This window comes from Capsicum annuum, chromosome 1 (assembly GCF_002878395.1).
Source record: "Capsicum annuum cultivar UCD-10X-F1 chromosome 1, UCD10Xv1.1, whole genome shotgun sequence".
In the NCBI taxonomy this organism is placed as follows: domain Eukaryota; kingdom Viridiplantae; phylum Streptophyta; class Magnoliopsida; order Solanales; family Solanaceae; genus Capsicum; species Capsicum annuum.
The window spans coordinates 22,839,101-22,857,928 of record NC_061111.1 but is presented as its reverse complement, the minus strand read 5'-3'; the positions used below and the strand labels follow the sequence as shown (position 1 = coordinate 22,857,928).

Sequence of the window (18,828 nt, the reverse complement as noted above, 5' to 3'; positions counted from 1 at the left end):
TAATGTAATGTAGTTCTTTGTCTTTGCTTTGTATTTAAAATTGAGTAAATCTTGTTAGGTCTTGTAGGATGATATCTTAGTGTAATATTTTCTTTGGGATTACAATGAAAAGTTATTGTTCTTACTAGATTGCCAAACATGATTCAATAGTGCAAATTTAGTTGCATGAAATTGCTAGATATCATATTCACCCAAGTGTAGACACTACTGCATAATGATATGAGAAAAATAATATAGTCTAAATTACACATTAAAATAGTACAGTTACCAAAGTGCAGTTACAACTGCATATATATCAAAGATTGTGAATAGATTGCAGTAACAACTGTATAATTGTCTGAAAAAAATTAAGCTAGTGCAGTCACAACTACATAATTAAATAAAATAACATTACATTGCAGTCACAAGTACATAATTGTTTTTCAAAAAGACAACTTCATTTATAATTGAACAAAACATTCATCAAAACTAATGCAGCCATAGCTGCATACCAATCACTACTGTATCTTCTACTAGACAGCTGATGAGCCTGTTTGGCTCATATGATTCATTTTAACAGCTTTGGACCTTGTCTTCATTCTTTTTTGTGCTCTTATTTCTTAAAGTCCTTTGTAGGTCACAACATTTTTTCCTTTTCATTTTACACCAGATCTTGATTTGTGATGCTTAAGATTTTCAGTCACTATAGAGGAGTTCAAAGACATTCCAAGCTGCAGTAACACAAAAATAAATTATCTTAGGCATTTGATCATTTGCTTGAAAACTAAAAATTGTGAAATCACTCAACTTACATTGTGGATTGTAAAACCACTCTGTATATGTAGCACTCTCATACCAACCGACCTTGGCCTTTAAAAATTTGTTCCACTATCTCTACTAACAACACCACCAATATTAGATGCACCAACTGCAGAAATACCTCTACTCATACCAGCAACACCATTAACATTGGATGTAACAACAACAAAAGTTACTTTACCCCTTCTAGCAATACCATCAGACCCTCTACCCCTTTCAGCTACACCAACAGACCCTCTACCCCTTCCAGCAACACCAACAGACCCTCTTTCTCTTCCAGTCACACCAACCACATTTAGAGTAGGACAATAATAGCCTATAATACAATAAAAAATTATTTAATAAGAATTAATAGTAAATAAAAAAGGCAAATGATTACATATTTTGTAGAGCCCTTAGTTCTTTCTTTTTATCTTCTTGTATTTGGTTGAGATTGACCTGCTGTTGCAAAAGAATCAACATGTGATATTGTTGAACTTGTCTCTCTTCTTCTACCAGTAGTAGCTTTTGTACTCAAAGAACAACCCCTCTTATTTTGGCCCTTGACGTGACAAGTGTTGCAGGTCATCTCAACACCTCTTTTAGACAACTTACCTATCTTGTTTTCAGACTGCTCTTTCCTTCTACTCTTACTAGGTCTGTCTGGTAGTTTTCTAATTTTATGTAGTATAATAGAAAAATTGGTTGATTATGGCCATATTTTTATTTCAGTGATAGGTTGAATGAAGTAGTTGGGGGTCTTGACATAAGTTTTCTTGCTATACAAATGTGCAACATAGTAAATAGGCTCCAATATTCTGAAATATAGTCCAACCATAACATGACAGCAAGGTACACTCTTTACCATCCAAGATCTACAAGTATAAATTTTGTTACTCAAATTCACTATAAAGGTATTACCCCAACTATCCTTAACCTCAAAACCATATTCATTATTTCATTCAAGTGCATGCTTTATTGATTTTGATGTGTTCTCTTTCAATACTCGATGGAACATCAACAATGAAAATGTCAAAAGCAAGATCTGGACCTGATTCATGCAGTCAAGCAGCATAAAGCCATTGGTGAAATGTCTGTTAGTCAAGTATTAGGGAACTCTCTCAACTGTTCAATTCTTCTCATAATTTTGGTCCTTATTTTCTCAAGCATTGTAATGATAGTCTTGTGTCTTGAACTTAATATTCATGAATTAAAATTTTCAGTCATGTTGTTGTCAACACACAACAACTAAAATTTTGAAGTAGATCTCAGACCATTTTTTTAATGTTGTGCCACAGTAGATCATCTACAGCAAGGTATACTCTTTACCATCCAAGTTCTACAAGTACAAATTTTGTTACTCAAATTCACTATAAAGGTATTACCCCAATTGTCCTTAACCTCAAAACCATATTCATTATTTCATTCAAGTGCATGCTTCATTGATTTTGATGTGTTCTCTTTCAATACTCGGTGGGAAGTCAACAACGAAAATGTCAAAAGCAAAACCTGGACCTGGTTCACGCAGTCAAGCAGCATAAAGCCATTGATGAAATGTCTGTTATTCAAGTATTAGAGAACTCCCTCAACTGTTCAATTCTTCTCATAATTTTGGTCCTTATTTCCTCAAGCATTGTAATGATAGTCTTGTGTCTTGGACTTAATATCCATGAATTAAAACTGTCAGTCATGTTGTTTTCAACACACAACAACTAAAATTTTGAAGTAAATCTCAAATCATTTTTCAATGTTGTACCACAGTAGATCATCTACTATCTTGTCACCTAACAACTCCATATGATCTAGATTTTTTCTCAACTCTTGCTCATATGTAGATTTGGCACATCTCCAAAATCTATTTCTTTTTTCAAAGCCTTTTAAGTCTTTGGATCAGATAATAAGAATATGTCTTGCACACATTCTTTGTTCTGCATTTGACAAAAACTCATGAATAGCAGTGTCAAGACCCTTCAATAAAATATAAAAATAATAGGTGACAGAATAATAAATTAAGTAAAATAAGATAATGGATAAGATAAGAGAAAAAAATAACCTTCTACATATCAGAAATGGTTATTAATTTTATCCCATCTTCAAGCTCAAGATCATCCTTTACAAGCCTAATAAACCATTTCCAAGTGAAGTTATTTTCAACTTCAACTGCTGTTCACGCCAGTGGTAGCATCTGGTTGTTCCCATCTTTACAAACTGCTACAAGTAATTGTCTTTACAAATACCTTTCAAGAAGCAACCATCAAATCCAATACATCTTCTACATCCAGCTTTGAATGTTTTTCTCAAAACATCAAAACAAATATAGAATGATTAAAATCTTTTTCTCCCACCTTCAAAAGTTTCTTCACTAAATCTCACCACACAAGTGCTGTCTGAATCTGTCTTCAAAAATTCATTCCTATAATTTAATATTTTTTTAAATTCCTCCACACGATCACCATAATTTCTTGCAAGACAATATTTCTGACTTTTCTTGCAATTGTTCTACCAACATACACATTCAGATTTTTTTTCACTAAGTTTTGCAATTGAAAAACTCTAATTCCTGGGTCAGAAATAATTTTGTCCTTGTACCTTTCTGTTAAATATTTTAAATTGACCAACTTATTTTTGGTTGTGATAGTACATTTATGCACTGGAATATAATTTTTCACATCAAAATTTTTCGTCCTTGAATCATGACTACCAAACAATAACTATGGACAATCATCTGCACATTTTACCCTCATCCTAGTTGGTTCATTAACAAACTTATCCAGTTCTACATGTTCTTGAACTGCATACCTAGTAATAGCTTCTCTGAATTGCTTAACATTTTCAAAACATAGATCCGTTTTTCAAATAACTAACCTACAAGTAGGATCAAATACAATTCTTTTTTTAGGCCTTTTTGCTCTTTTTTTTTTTCCACTTCTTGTAGGTTGTTGGACCTCATCTTCAACATCAACGTCTATTTCAAAGCTAGCCTCTTCATCTGAATTAAAAAAAAATGGCTCATCACCGTATCTTATCCTCCAAAGTATTATTTTTCTTGAATAAATACTCATCATATTCAATATCAACTCCTTTTGGCCTAATTTAACCCCTTCAGCTCAAGAACCCCTTTCTAATTTCTTTTTTAGTTTGCAGCTTTCTTACCTTCCCTCAAATCCTAACCTCCCTATGAACATCACTGCCATGTTCATTATCAATTCATCAAACAATTCTTCTTAACTTGAATCTTCACAATTTTCACTTGCACTTTTTCAATCAGATTCAATAATTGAAACATCTGATGCAGTAGCAGTAGAAGCCTCACCCACCTCCTTTCCAACACCAACAGAAACTCCATTTATCTTTTCTCCAAAATCTATAGAAGCTGCACCAACCTCCTCTCTAATATTTATAAAAGTTGCACCAACCTCCTCTCCAGCTCCAGTAAAAGCCCCACCACCCAACTTATCACCAACACTAACAATAGATTTTTTTATTTTGTTCAGCCTCTTCAAACCCTAAATTTTGACTACCCTCACATGTTTGAGCAGACTCTTTATCAAAAGAAGTACTAGATTCTCCATCCACACGGATTACATATTTAAGGGTAGGGGGGACCAAAATAGCCTCATCATTTAAATGTGACACAAATAATTCAATACGATCTCCATTTTTTAGTTGAGGTACAATACCTAAAATATCCCTATCACATGTAACTTTAACCAAGTGAGAAGACGTAGGTGGTCTAATATAAATCAAACAAGAGGAACAATTATACCTAATTTCTATGACATATCCTACAAACTCAAAGTAAGAGAATTTATCAACATCTACATCAAAACAATCTGTAACAATACTATTGGTGTATTTAATTCGAGGTTTTTGTTTTAAATTTTTTTCATGGTGAAACCCTAACGTAATGTACACAAAATTCATTGTCAAACTGTAAAAAAAGTCAAAAAAAAAAACACAAGCATTAACAAAAATTGAAAATGAAAAACTGAAAAACCCTAATCCCTAAGAAAAACGAATGAATTCATATCCTAGACTATGTAAATGAAAAAAATACCTTCAAAATTTTAATGTTTGGACATAAATACTTTGATTCAATGAAAAATTTCTTAACGATTTCAGTGTTTGGGCACAAGTACTTTGATTTGTGATTACAATTTTCTTTTTAGGAGAGAAATGAAGAAAAATGACGGGTTTTCATCGATTAGGGGTATTTGATTGAAGCGGTTCAAATTTTGCAAATGGGTGAATTATTTAATTTAATATAAATCGGATCGAATTTAGTAGGGATCGACTTTTTTAAATGACAAGGATCAATTAAAAAGCACGTGGTCCTACAACACTAAGCCTTGACCTGGTTGGATGTACGAGAGAGTGAAGATAATTTACTTTGATGTTGTTAATGGGGGTATATAAATGTCTGTTAAATTTAAATGTTAAAGTAAGTTGCTGTGACAAGTTTAGAAGGGTTTTAATGCATTTTCTCCATATATATAAAACAAACCTTCTAAGCTACTGTGTAAATTTATTGTCTTAAAATATTCTAAAGGTATGTCTAATGATAAAAAACTGAACGTGTATCCTATGAATAAAATTGATTAATCAGAGACAAAAATCAGAATCACCTCTCTCTTATAAAAAATATTCTAGTAACACTTCTCTTATGTGAGAAAATATCCCATTGTAGGAACAAACTTATTTTTATGTGCTCAAGGATGAAAGTTTTAGGCTAAAATAATTTCTTATTTATTGGAGTAAGTTCATTCCGATTCTTTAATTATAATTTGAGCATATTTAATTTCTTAACTTTGCTAAAGTGAATTCCTTTTGGTTCCCTAATATAACAATGGCAAAATGGCTTAGTCGACCCCTGTACTATGTCGGTTTTGTAAGTTGGACGCTTCTACTTATATGTTTGTCATCTGGACCCTTGAACCCATCAAAAAATAATATTTTAAACACTCTTTTGGTGAGTGTAACACACTCTCCCCATGTCAACAGTCACGTCAGTTGCCAAGTCATTTTCACGTATTGCATGTAATTCCAAGTCATTTTTAAAATGCTACATATAAATTAAATATTAAAATTAATTTAATTAAATAAGAAAAATTTATAAATTGTAGAAAAATTTGAATAATCATGCTTTTATTTTTTGCTCACAAATTAAACATCAAATTCATTTCGAATAATTAAAATTCTTCTCCAATTAATTTAAATTTTTAACTATAAATTCATATATATAAACATAATAAATTTTTGATTTTTAAATTTGAATATCTTTAACAATTTCAAGTTTATTCATTAAATTCACTAATTTTTCATTATCCACTATCACTCACTTTCAATTTAAATTTAAATTTTAATCCCAAAAAAATATGAAAAGATTTCAAATTTAAATTTTAATCTAAAAAATAATATGAAAAGATTTGAATTGAGAGAGAAAATTTAAAAAATAAAATAAAAAGTGAATTCAATATTTTTTTGGTTAGGATTGGGGGAGGGCTGGTTGCTACGGAATGGGGAGGGGGTTGGGGGATGTAGGTGGGGTAGGGGGTGCTGGGATGGGGCTGGGTAGGGTGGGGGGTGATGGGATGGGGTTGGGTGGGGTAGGGGTGCTGGGACGGGGGGGCGGGGGGGTTGGGGGTGGCCTTCTTTTTATTTTTAAATTTATTATTTTTTAATTTTTTAAAATATTTTTAAATTAAAAAACTGGAAAAAATTGAGTGTCCTTTTTTTAAAAATTATTTTAATATAAAATTGGCCAAAAATTGACTCTCACTCGCACCCTAGACGAATGACTACACTCAGTTTGTCCTAGTCAGCCATTTGAATGCTACATAGGCTTGGTCAACGGTCAAAGGATGCAAAAATGTTGTTTTTTAATGGGTTCTAGGGATTTGATGATAAACACGTAAGTAGAAATATCCAACTTACAAAACAACATACTACAGGGATCCACTTACCCATTTTGCCTATATCAATTTTAAAAATTAACAGGAGGGTCATTTATCATTTATCTGACGATGCAAATTTGACAGTGCCATCGCTTTCTTGATTAATGCACATTTTATTTTTCATCATCTACTTCATTTCATAGTATTAATACAGTAGTAGCTGTTTATATTAGAAGGCAATACTTTAGAACACAACAATCTTCGCCCTCAAAAATAGTAACCACTTTCCCTTGGATGTAGTAACAAAATGGCCTTAAGGTTATCGACGAAATAAAAAAATTTAACGGAGGATATATAAATTTTCTTTTCAAGTTGTGTAAAATTAAATATATTTAACCTCAACTTCAAAATTTACATTTAGAGCAACTAAAATTAAATAAATTTAACCTTTAAATATATACTCTCATAATAGCTAAAATTAAATATTTAATTTTACACATCTTCAAATTTCTGATTTGACACTGACTTTAAGGCCATTTTATTATTGCATCCAAGGGAAATGCCTTCAATTTTCGACTGTTAACTCTGCATTGGCAAAAAAAATAAAATTCTCTCTTCCATTAACTTCTGACATTGTTATGTTAGGTAGATTGAAAAATTACCCATTCCAAATACATGAAGGATGATTCTAATCCAAAACTCTGCCGGGATGATACCCTTTATCCGACCCGAAATAAATACACAGCCCCTTTTATTTGGTTTTGTGAGTGAAAAAGCAACTTCCCTTTCCTCATCCCTTAAAAACCAAAAAATTCTCTCTACCTCCCCCACCAATGGAGTCCCTCACTCTTTCTACTTGTCTATCTCCTCACCATTCTTCTTTCAATCTCCACCATACCACCTCTCTTCCCAAACTTTCACCTGCTTTCTCCCCATACCCATCTCGGAAAACCTCTTTATCACTCAAATCTTCACTCACTTCCCACCAACCCACTTCAAAAACACTTTCTGATGACAAGTTGTCATTGCTACTTGCATCGGCTCCTCAGACACCCGGGACGGCTATGGCTGGTGCGGGAGCTGACGCAATGGGGCTGTTGTTTAGGGAGAGGATTGTTTTCTTGGGTAATAATATTGATGACTTCTTTGCTGATGCTATTATTAGTCAGTTGTTGTTGCTCGATGCTATCGATTCCACTAAAGATATTAGGCTCTTTATTAATTGCCCCGGTGGCTCCCTCAGGTACTTCTCTATTTCCCCCATTCCTCTGTAATTTTGATTGTTTTAGCTACTACACTGCCTAATGTTTGTTTATTAATTTATTTTGAGTGTTCTTTATTCCCAATTAAAAACCAAAGTTGATCATTTGAACCTTTTATGTTAGAATTCAGACCCCACTTGTGGGATTTTACTGGTAATGTTGTTGTTGTATGTTAGAATTTATAGCCTAATGTTTAGTTGGATTGTGACACCTGTGCTCTACAATGCGAATTATTGAGTACCGGAATGCAATGAGCCCAGTGTATCATGTAGTTGAGTGCGTTTAGTTTGGAATTGAGGTCTAGTGTTGTACTAGTAATTATTGTTGCCTGAAAAGCAGTTACTTTTTTGGGTAGCGTGTGGTCGTTCAAGGTGCGAGCTACTTTATGGGTTTTTCTTATTTGTCTTAATTGAATATGCTGCTGAATATTTATCTTATGACAGTAAAATTTCTGTACCACTTTACATGATGTCCGGTGTTTTAGAGATCAGATTGATGAAATGGTTCTGTAGCTAGCATGATCATTTAGGAGGAAGATGATATGTCTCTATCATAATTTCATATACATACGACAGCATGATTTTATGTAGTCGGATATTACATACTATTTGTAAGATAAGAACTTTGATGTTGTATATTTTGAATATGCGGCACATGTGTGCTGTTTAAGACAAGCAGCACAAATGCATGGTGATAAGTTATTTTTTGATAGGTAAATGTGGCGGTAAGTTGTTTTCCTTCCGTAAAAACATCAAGGCCAGTCTTGAGATAATACAAGAAATCTGACCTTTGTATAATGTGTTGATTTCGAGTGTTCATGCAACCTGTTTAATTCAAGCTGCAGAACTATGCTGTGATAAGTTATTTATTTTTTTCTAAAAGTACGTCAAATTCATGGAATAAGATAGAACTTTGACATTGTATATTTCTACTCTAAAAACTTTATGATGTGTTGATTCAGAGCATCATGTGCATGTTCTTAATGCAAGTAGCACAAATCTGTGGTGATAGGTTGTTTAGTTTTCTTAAAAATCATTAAGTCCAGTATTTGGTTTTGACCTATTAACCAGGGACATGAATATGCCGAAATCTAAGAGCAAATGAATGTAAAATAGAAAATCATTTATACAAGATCTACGGAGGAACTTGATGTTTTCATGAACTTTTTCCTTGACCTATATAGAGAATTAGTGAAAGTGTGATAGATCCTGAAGCGAGACCCTATTTTACCTGCATATGATGCTTAAAAAACTCTGATGCAAAACCTCAAGGTGTATCAGTATTGTGTTCCATTAAGTCCAGACAACTTTAGGACTGCCTATTTAATATATTATTTATGATACAATGTCAGCAGCAAAATATTTTTCCATAAATTGATGAAGGGATCAGATGGTTATCAGATTACATTGTTAGACAGCTAAGAGACTCATGATTTCAAGTATATCAAATGGTTTCACTGCTCTATGTCATTTCATAGATGTTGAATCATGAAGCACAAAAAGGTAATATACACTCAAAGGAACACATTAATGGACCTAAAGCTGTTAATTCAAAGACAATGATCCAAGATCGATTCACTGTTTTGTTGATAACCAGCATTTCACTGTGTTTATTGAATGTGCTAATTGTAAGAAATGGTTTAATTTTCCTTTTACAACTTTATTTGGATAACATGGTTGGTGATGACAGTGAATCAACATTTTCTGAGTAATTATACAAATAACATTCTTCAGCTTCATTTGTCTTTGGGAAAAAGGTTATATGGTGGGTGAGTTTAATGTAAACTTCTAGTACAACCCATTTTGAGCTTATGCGAAGAGGATAAGGAATACATAACTGTTTCTGTTTCATGCCAATTCTTTTACATCTTAAAGCTGTTGCATGTGGAACTGGGATTAGATTAGGAATTGAAAAGCAGCAAAACTTAATGTTAATTGGTGTAACTTAATTTGGAGACTTCATGGTAATGTGTTGAAGGACTTTATCAGAAGAAAAATGTGTTGAAGGAAATCCTTTCGTTAATAGAAGTGGTGTATGCTAGAATTATACTAGATGATAACTGGTGTTGCTCAGGTGAAAGAAACATGCAGGGATCAGTCTCAAAATTGGGAGAGCTAATGTACTGTATAGATCTCAGTTCAATGTGATGAGTTTTTTTTTCCCCTTTACATGACGTAGAGGTGTTTCCAGCCTTTATAATATTAAATTCAGTTTGGATACAGTCTTTAAAATTGAACCTGTATGCTGTATTTGTTTTCCATCTTCAAGTATATGAATATCACAATGTGATCAGAAAGAAAGAAAGAAGAATCCCAAACTTGGAATGACAACAACAATTATTATATTTCAATGCCAAAGTAGTTGAGGCTGGTTATGTTAACCCATTTTGCTTTATTTAGGCCCATTTCATTTCACTACAATAAAATTAGGGATTCTCTAGAACCAGATGATCTCCAAATCTCATGGTTATCCTACACACACTAAGCTCTAACCTAACTAATAATGAACCTAACAAAATCCAAGTTATGTATCAACATGACTAAGCCTTAATTAACTACTTAGTATTTTTTTTAAACTGACAAAATATTATTTCCTGAGTTAGATCACTAGATATCATGAATTATAGTTCACTAGATACTTGAGTTCATTGAAAGAACACTGGGGGGACGTGATGTCTATATGTTGCTCTAGATAGCCTACACTTCATAAAAATGTTGTTCTAGTTTTCTAGAGAAGCATGCAGTCCAAAGCTCAATATTTGCTGCCTCCAACTTATATCTTTATCTTATTAAAGGAGATCCTTGTTGGCTTATTTTTGCTTTCTTAAAGGTGATCGAAAAATCTTTCCTCTTTGTTTAATAGCTATTCTTAATTTCGCACATGTCAACTGAATAATCAATAAGCTTTATGCCTTAGGTTGGGTAGTTAAACTATTTTGTCTAAAGTTAATTTGGCGTGAAAGTAGCTGAATGTAAAGAACTTATCGAGAGGGGTAATTTCACAGATCTCCCCTCAAGTTTGGCTTCGTAACACTAATCACTTCTTGTGGCGTATAAAGAAAAACTCCCTTGTGGTTTACAATACTGAATTTATCTCCCTTGTTGATTTTTTTATAACAATTCTTTTAACCTACTATCATTAATGTAAAAATTTATGCTTTTCTAATTAATTAATTTATGAATATCTTCTTTAGAAAATTCTTTAAAAAATAAAAAATCTAATTCCTTTGGAATTAGTTTCTTTTCTTTCCAAACAGCTTCTTGGATGTCTACAGTGTGAAGAAAATAAGGATGAAGATGGCTCCTATACATGATGTTAGCTGCAAAAATGAATTTGTGTCCCTTGAGCTTGGGAATTAGTATCTTAAGTTACTATCTGTCTATCTCCATTGTAAATATGCTATTTCTTTGTTCTCGTCATGGATTGCTAATGGTTGTCGTTTGTCTTCATTTAAGAATATATATCAAATTTGACTAGGAGGGTTTATGATCCTCTTCTGAATAATCTGTGACAGATGGCAACTCTTGCTCTCTTATCTTAGATTCCCTTTCATTTATGTTGATTATCTTTACATTTATTAATGTTCCTTTAATGTTCAGGAAACCACCCACGGAGTGGGTAAACAGGCAGATTGAAGATTTGATTAAGGGGGGAAGGATAGCTGCCTTCTTATACTAACAAGCAGGGGCTTTAGTTAGGACCGCTGAGCAGTGTGTGCATTATCAGTCCTTTTAAATTGCATTTATTTTAGGAGTATCAGTTTTTGAGAGTAGATCTGTGGTATCTAGAGGGCATTGTGCACTAATTTCCTTCTTTTACTTTGATTTTGTCAATAACTGACGATCTAGTACTTATTCTTTTTGTTCCTTTTACACTTATCTTTAACCGGTGAGTGTATATGCTCTTCCCCTCACTCCATATCATGTAAAAGTTCTTTGTCCTCTTTTGGATTTGATCTATTCATCTGAGTTGATAACTGAGAGTTGAACTTCATTTAACTGCATAGAAACATTTGGTTTTCCACTCACTGTAAACTATATCGATTTCAGAGTCAGGTCCAACCTTTTGATACGTCCATGCTGAAGGCTTAGTGAACATGCAAGGCCCATGCATCAAAATTTAGTTTTTCAATTCACAAATTTGAAATTTCTGTTTTGTCAGCATTCACATGTTTGTTTATCTTAGATTGTCTCCACGAATTCATGTCATTTTGTTATAAAAATTGTGGAATCTTCTGTAGAAATACTTTTACCTTTTCTCTCTTCTGATGTACCTCTTTCTGTTTACCAGCGCAACGATGGCTATCTTTGACGTTGTGCAGTTGGTGAGGGCCGACGTATCCACAGTTGCACTTGGCATTTCAGCTTCCACAGCTTCGATAGTCCTTGCTGGTGGTACCAAAGGAAAGCGCTATGCGATGCCTAATACTCGAATTATGATACATCAACCACTTGGAGGTGCAAGCGGTCAAGCAATAGATGTGGAAATTCAAGCCCGAGAAATAATGCATAACAAGGACAATGTAACCAAAATTTTTTCGAATTGCACTGGACGATCATATGAACAAGTTCAGAAAGATATTGATAGAGATCGTTACATGTCCCCTATTGAAGCTGTTGAATATGGGCTAATTGATGGGGTGATTGATAGAGATAGCATCATTCCACTTATGCCTGTACCTGAAAGGGTTAAATCAACATTGAATTATCAAGAAATCATGGCAGATCCTAAGAAATTTTTGAACCCAGATATCCCTGATGATGAAATATATTAGCTGGTGCAACAGGTACTCCTTTGTTTTCTATTTTTGTTCCATGATGTTGCTAACTTATGAGTGTATTCAAAGCATCAGAGCAATTAGCTACCTTGCAATCAACTTCAGAGAGCAGTTTGTCTTTATGGTTCTTGTTAGGAGTCTTAATGTTACTTTTTGTTGGGTTATATCGAAGAAATGATTGGATTATGGTTCTTGTTAGGAGTTTAATGTTTTCTTTTGCTTAACGATAAAGGAGTATTTTAAATTTATGTTCATTTATACAGGTAACTAGCTTTAATAATTTGCATGATGAGCAATGTCCGTTCCTTGCAGTAAAGCGCACTAAAGATAAGGTTGAATTTAGGTATTTTCTGTTGACACGTAGCAGATTGGTTAAGGAAAACCGGAGTTGGGCAAGATTTAGAAGTTACAAAGATGCAAAAACGTCAAAAAGAGGCTAATGGGGGGAAAGTTTTGTATGCTGCTCACTTTCTCATTCTTATTATAGGAAATTTATAAATGTTATGAATGTGAGAATTAGTAATATGGGTCTAAGACGAGCTTAAATGGAGTGGCGTGGTCAGGGAGGGTTCATATATCCAACCCCAACTTGCTTGGAATTGAGACCTAATAGTTGTTGTATGATTGTTAGAATTAGCAAATAAAACGGAATAAGAATAAAGAAGAGCCAACACCACAATCTCTATGCAGTGACCTTCTCTACTATATTGTATTTTTCCAGTGAATAGTAAACTCAGAATTTTTTGAAACAGTGGGCTTTTTACGATTATCAAATTTAGGTAATTATTGAAAAGAGGGAAATTGTTGAATCACCATTTACCAAGTATAGATTTGAAATAGATGGTAAAGAAATATCAACGCTTAAAGTATGTTGCAAAAATCTGCCACCTGTTGTTCTTCAGTTGACTTGGGGAATTGTATTACATTTATCTCGGAGGAAAGAAACAAGATCTGTGTTTTTATGCATCTTACTTCAGGATGATACTTGTAACTTGTAAGTTGGAGAACTTACTTTTAGTACATGTAGCTAGGCTGATCTTTTTCAGTCTAAAAACTACTAAGGAATATCAGTGCTATACTTATCAGAAAAAAAGGGAATATCAAAGATATAGGCCTTTTGCAAGATATTTAGTTACATACAACAACAACAACATACCCAGTGTATTCCCACAAGAGTGGGGTTTGGGGAGGGTAAGATGTACGCAGTCCATGCCGCTACCTCCGAGGAAGTAGAGAGGCTGTTTCCGATAGACCCTCGGCTCAAAGTAGAGAACAGTAAACAAAAGGATGGGATGAAAAACATAATAGAAAATCAGGAATAAGAAATAATAAAATAAACATCAGAGAAATATGAAATACGAGACATAAAGGCGACATGGAATAAGAAAATAGGTACTAAGACATAAGACCTAGTGCACCCACCTAGTAATAACCTACACTCCCATAACAAGGATCCTATGAACACGGACCTAGGCTTACTAACCCGGCTACACAAGAGTCACCAGACTGCAAGCTGCAACCCACACACCCGCATTAGCCTTCTACCCTTATCCGTGACCTCCACACCTTCCTATCTATGGTCATGCCCTCAACCAGCTGGAGCTGCTCCATGTCATGTCTAATCATCTCCCTCCAGTATTTCTTCGGCCTACCTCTACCCCTCCTGAAGCCATCCAAAGCAAGCCTCTCACACCTCCGGACTGGGGCATCCGCACTCCTCCTTATCACATGCCCAAACCATCGCAGTCTTCCTTTCCGCAACTTGTCTTCCACTGAAGCCACTCCCACCTTCTCCCGAATAGTCTCATTTCTTACTCTGTCACCTCTACTAAGCCCACACATCCAACGCAACATTCTCATATCCGCCACCTTCAATTTTTGGATGTGCGAGTGCTTGACTGGCCAACACTCCGCACCATACAACATGGCCGGACGGATTGCCACTCTATAGAATTTGCCTTTAAGCTTAAGGGGCATCTTCTTATCACACAACACTCCCGAGGCTAGCTTCTACTTTATCCAACCTGCTCCAATACGTTTAGAGACATCCTCATCAACATCCTCATCAATCTCACCATTCCCCTGAATCGTAGACCTAAGATACTTAAAACTGTCCGTCTTACAAACATCCTGGGAGTCCAACCTCATCACCCCTTCGTCCTTTTGTCTCAAGTCACTAAACTTAAATTCCAAATACTCAGTTTTGAACCTACTCAACCTAAACCCCTTAGACTCAAGGGTTTGCCTCCAAACCTCCAATTTGTCATTCACTCCCTCTCGCGTCTCATCAATCAACACCACATCATCCGTAAATAACATACACCAAGGCATCTTGCCTTGAATGCTCCACGTCAACACGTCCATCACCAATGCAAAAAGGAACGGACTAAGAGTCGATCCCTGATGCATCACGATCTCGACCGAAAACTGCTCTGAGTCTCCTCCCGCCGTTCTCACCTGAGTCTTCCCTCCGTCCTACATGTCCTTAATTGCTCTGATGTACGCCATCGGGACCCCTCTCACCTCCAAGCACCTCCAAAGGACCTTCCTTGGGACTTTATCATACGCCTTTTCTAGGTCGATGAACGCCATGTGTAAATCCTTCTTCCTTTCTCTATACTGCTCCACTAATCACCTCACCAGGTGGATTGCCTCTGTCGTTGAGAGACCAGACATAATTCCAAACTGATTCTCCGAAATAGACATAACCCTCCTCAACCTTCGCTTGATATCTTCATAGTGTGACTCAATAGCTTAATACCCCTATAGTTGTTGCAGCTCTGAATGTCACCCTTGTTTTTATATAACGGAATCATTGTACTCCATCTCCATGCCTCAGGCATTCTCGCAGTCTTGAAAATGCCGTTAAATAAATCTGTCAACCACCTTAAACTGGCCTCACCAGCATACTTCCAAAAATCCACCGGAATCTCATCGGGCCCCGTCGTCCTACCCCTCCGCATCCTACGAATAGCCTCTTTGACCTCCTCAGCCTTAAAATGCCTACAGTATCTGAAATCACAACTCTCCTCCGAGTGCTCCAGCTTCCCCAACACAATGCCTCCGTCTCCCTCCTCGTTCAAAAGTTATGAAAGTACTCCTGCCATCTCTTCTTAATGTGAACCTCCTCCACCAAAACACTACCATCCTCTCCCTTAATGCACTTCACTTGATCGACGTCCCGGCCCTTCCGCTCCCTAGCTTTAGCAAGTCTGTACAACCTCTTTTCCCCACCTTTCACCTCTAACCCCGCATACAAGCTCTCGAACGCTACCGACTTAGCAGCCGTGATTGCTAATTTAGCCTCCTTCCTGGCTACTTTGTAAGCCTCCCTATTCACCCCTTTCTCCTCCTCATCTTTACTCTCAATTAACTTAATATACGCCTCCTTCTTAATCTCTACTTTCTTCTTCACTTCCTCATTCCACCACCAGTCCCCCTCATGCCGTCCTGCCCGACCCCTCGAAACACCCAACACTTCTCTGGCAGTCTCCGTGATGTGGAAAAATAACAAAATGTGCTTCTTCAAGTTTATCAACCAGGGTTGAGTTGAATTTTAACAAAATGTGTTACACGTCTATTGGATGAACCTCATAATGAATTGTTCAAAAAGTTATACAGAAATGTAAACAAACATCCCATGTCTCTGTACTTTTTTTATTTTGCATGATGTTGGTCTGAGAGGAATTTAAATGGAGAAACATGGTCAGGGAGGATTCATATAGCCGACCACAAGGTTGATCTGCTTGCTCAATCTTGTAACAGCTGGCCTCTGCTTGCTCAATTCCTGAGTATATCTCTGAACATGATTAAGCATAAACAGTGATCTCTTTTTGATCAATATAACTAAAAAACTCTCTTCTGCCTCAGTTTAAAAGGATTGAAATTAATACTTTCTAATATCAGCAGTTCTCCATTTATATTGAGGCCACAATCTCACTAAATGGGTGACAGACCTTTAGTTTTGTTGGATTTAAATGAGATACGGTCATTTAATCCCATTTCCTTTTTGGGTTAACCCTTGTTTTAAAAGGTTTTATGTGATTGGATTTTGGACTTCCCTTTGAATGTATAATGGGATCTGGGAAGTGAATGTGGGCTGGGGCTACTCTGTGCATGGGATCAATTGTGGAACTGGAGTTGCATTTGATATTGCCGAGGGACATAATTAGTTCCACAGATTTACCAATCAAAACAAACATGTGCGTTTATTATCATGCATTGTTCCAATTACGAAGTAGCGATAACATAAAACTTCCATTTTTTAAATTGGCAATCTGTTTATTTTGCTGAAATGAGTTTGGTTATTACTTTGTGACACCAAATGTGATTTATGATTTACTTAATTACTGCTAACTGCTGTTGTTTTAGCTGATGCCTGTCTTTTTATCAGGTAAGGTGGCTCTTGGCTCAGAAATAGTGGATACCTGAACGTGCAACCTTATCCTCAGAAGTTGGCGTTGTTTGTCGTAGAATTTTCTAGGAGTTGCAGCGCATACCATTCATTCGGGGAACTTTGGATTTGCAGCTATAACTGGAATGAGTTGCACTGAATTTGATATTAAAGCCATGGTTGGCATTTGTATACCCACTAGTTTGTTTTATATAGGTCTCCATGTTTCCTTTCAACCTTTTCTGTTATTTTTATTGAGAGTGGATGGTGGTGGGGTGGTGGTGAAGGTTGATGGTTTTACACTATTATAACAAAAACATTTAATGTATCATCGTTTTCTCATCTTTGTGCCTCCATCATGCTACAATTTCTTTTGTGAAGATGGTTAGCTGTTTAATTCTGGGAGAAGATTTCGACACTATTGTTATAATATTCTGGCGATTTGTATTTTCTGAGCAACTAACATATAATTTGGTGACTTTACCTTGTATTTTCCGAGCAACTAACAGATAATTTAGTGACTTTATTGTTACAGGACTAGTAAAAGCTAGTTTTATACTTATGTTAACATGATACTCCCTCCGTTTCAATGATTTATTTTTCTTTTTAGTCCGTTTAAAAAAGAATGACCCCTTTCCTTTTTTGACAATACTTTAATTTCAACTTTACACATGGTATGTTTATGACCACAAGATTAAAGGGTATTTTGGTACATTTGACATTAATTTAAGGTCACAAGATTCAAAAGTTTCTTTATTTTTTTAAACTTTATGCCAAGTCAAAGTAGGTTATTCTTTTTGAAACGGAGGGAGTAATAGTTATTCTAGTATGTTACATTATTACACGCAATAATTGTGTCTTTGATATTACAAGAAGCAAGTCTAGTGACCATCGGTGAAATTAATCCTCCAAGTTTAGTGACCACCGGTGAAATTAATCCTATTGGAATTTGGATTTGGATTGTGATGAGCTTATATGAGCCGGTATGAATGGTGAAACTAACATAGCCAGTCCTAACATGATCGAGTTGAGGTATAGTAGTAGTTGTAAGACGTACTGATTGTTTTCTTTCCAGTTTTCTATATATCTAATCACCTGGAAAAATGAAATTCCTCACAACTCAGCAATCATTTTTTGATATCATCAACCGCATATTTCATTTCTTGCCTAAAATATGACTCTTTTCATCTGTCCAGAACTTGGCATTGGTTTGTAGAGACAACTCACATGTACAAGCTACTCAGTCAACACGCTTCCTGTGTTTGATCAAATGATGCTTTGTGGAAAGGTTTCATGAATTTTTATTGTTAGAAATAACGAGACGAATTGTGGATTAGTTAATACCTTGTACTTAGTCAAACAATGCTTTCTTTTTCCTAGTTATACTGAAGTTTTCTGTCAAGCTAAGAGGAGTTATGCCAAAGTCATGTTGAATTAGTAAGTGCATACAATTAGTACATCTTTTAGTTGACCCAAAACTATTGATTGTACTTCTCTCTTTCTCTTTTTTCGATTTAATAATGCGGTATCTGCAACTTACTGACTCGGACTAGTTTGAATTTGTCTTAGGTGCACCACTACTGACTTGGGATAATTTAAATTTGTGTTACGTACCCACTCCTAACTCAACTAATTTGCGGCAGGTATGCAAATCATTGGCTCGACTAACTCCACACTGTGTCACGTATGCGCACTACTGGCTCAAATTAATTTTGTATTTCTCCA

General features: G+C 35.3%; 1 protein-coding gene across 2 annotated transcripts; it reads left to right on the top strand.

The window, feature by feature from the left end:
• Nucleotides 1–7,423: 7,423 nt before the first annotated feature.
• LOC107870663 (ATP-dependent Clp protease proteolytic subunit 4, chloroplastic) lies at nt 7,424–17,445 on the top strand. Of its 2 annotated transcripts, none has more exons than XM_016717259.2 (3): nt 7,424–7,914; nt 12,224–12,719; nt 17,104–17,445. In XM_016717259.2, the coding sequence occupies exons 1-2, from the start codon at nt 7,505–7,507 to the stop codon at nt 12,705–12,707; spliced, it is 894 nt and encodes a 297-aa protein (XP_016572745.2). In that variant the 5' UTR covers nt 7,424–7,504; the 3' UTR covers nt 12,708–12,719; nt 17,104–17,445. The 2 variants fall into 2 exon arrangements, with proteins under 2 accessions (XP_016572745.2, XP_016572751.2); XM_016717265.2 differs by having other exon boundaries at nt 7,425–7,914; nt 17,082–17,445.
• Nucleotides 17,446–18,828: the final 1,383 nt, after the last annotated feature.

Coding starts and splice junctions, on each gene's coding strand:
- LOC107870663 (XM_016717259.2), top strand. CDS start 7,505: ATGGAGTCCCTCACTCTTTCTACTTGTCTATCTCCTCACCATTCTTCT. Junction 7,915..12,223: donor TGCCCCGGTGGCTCCCTCAG/GTACTTCTCTAT, acceptor TCTGTTTACCAG/CGCAACGATGGCTATCTTTG.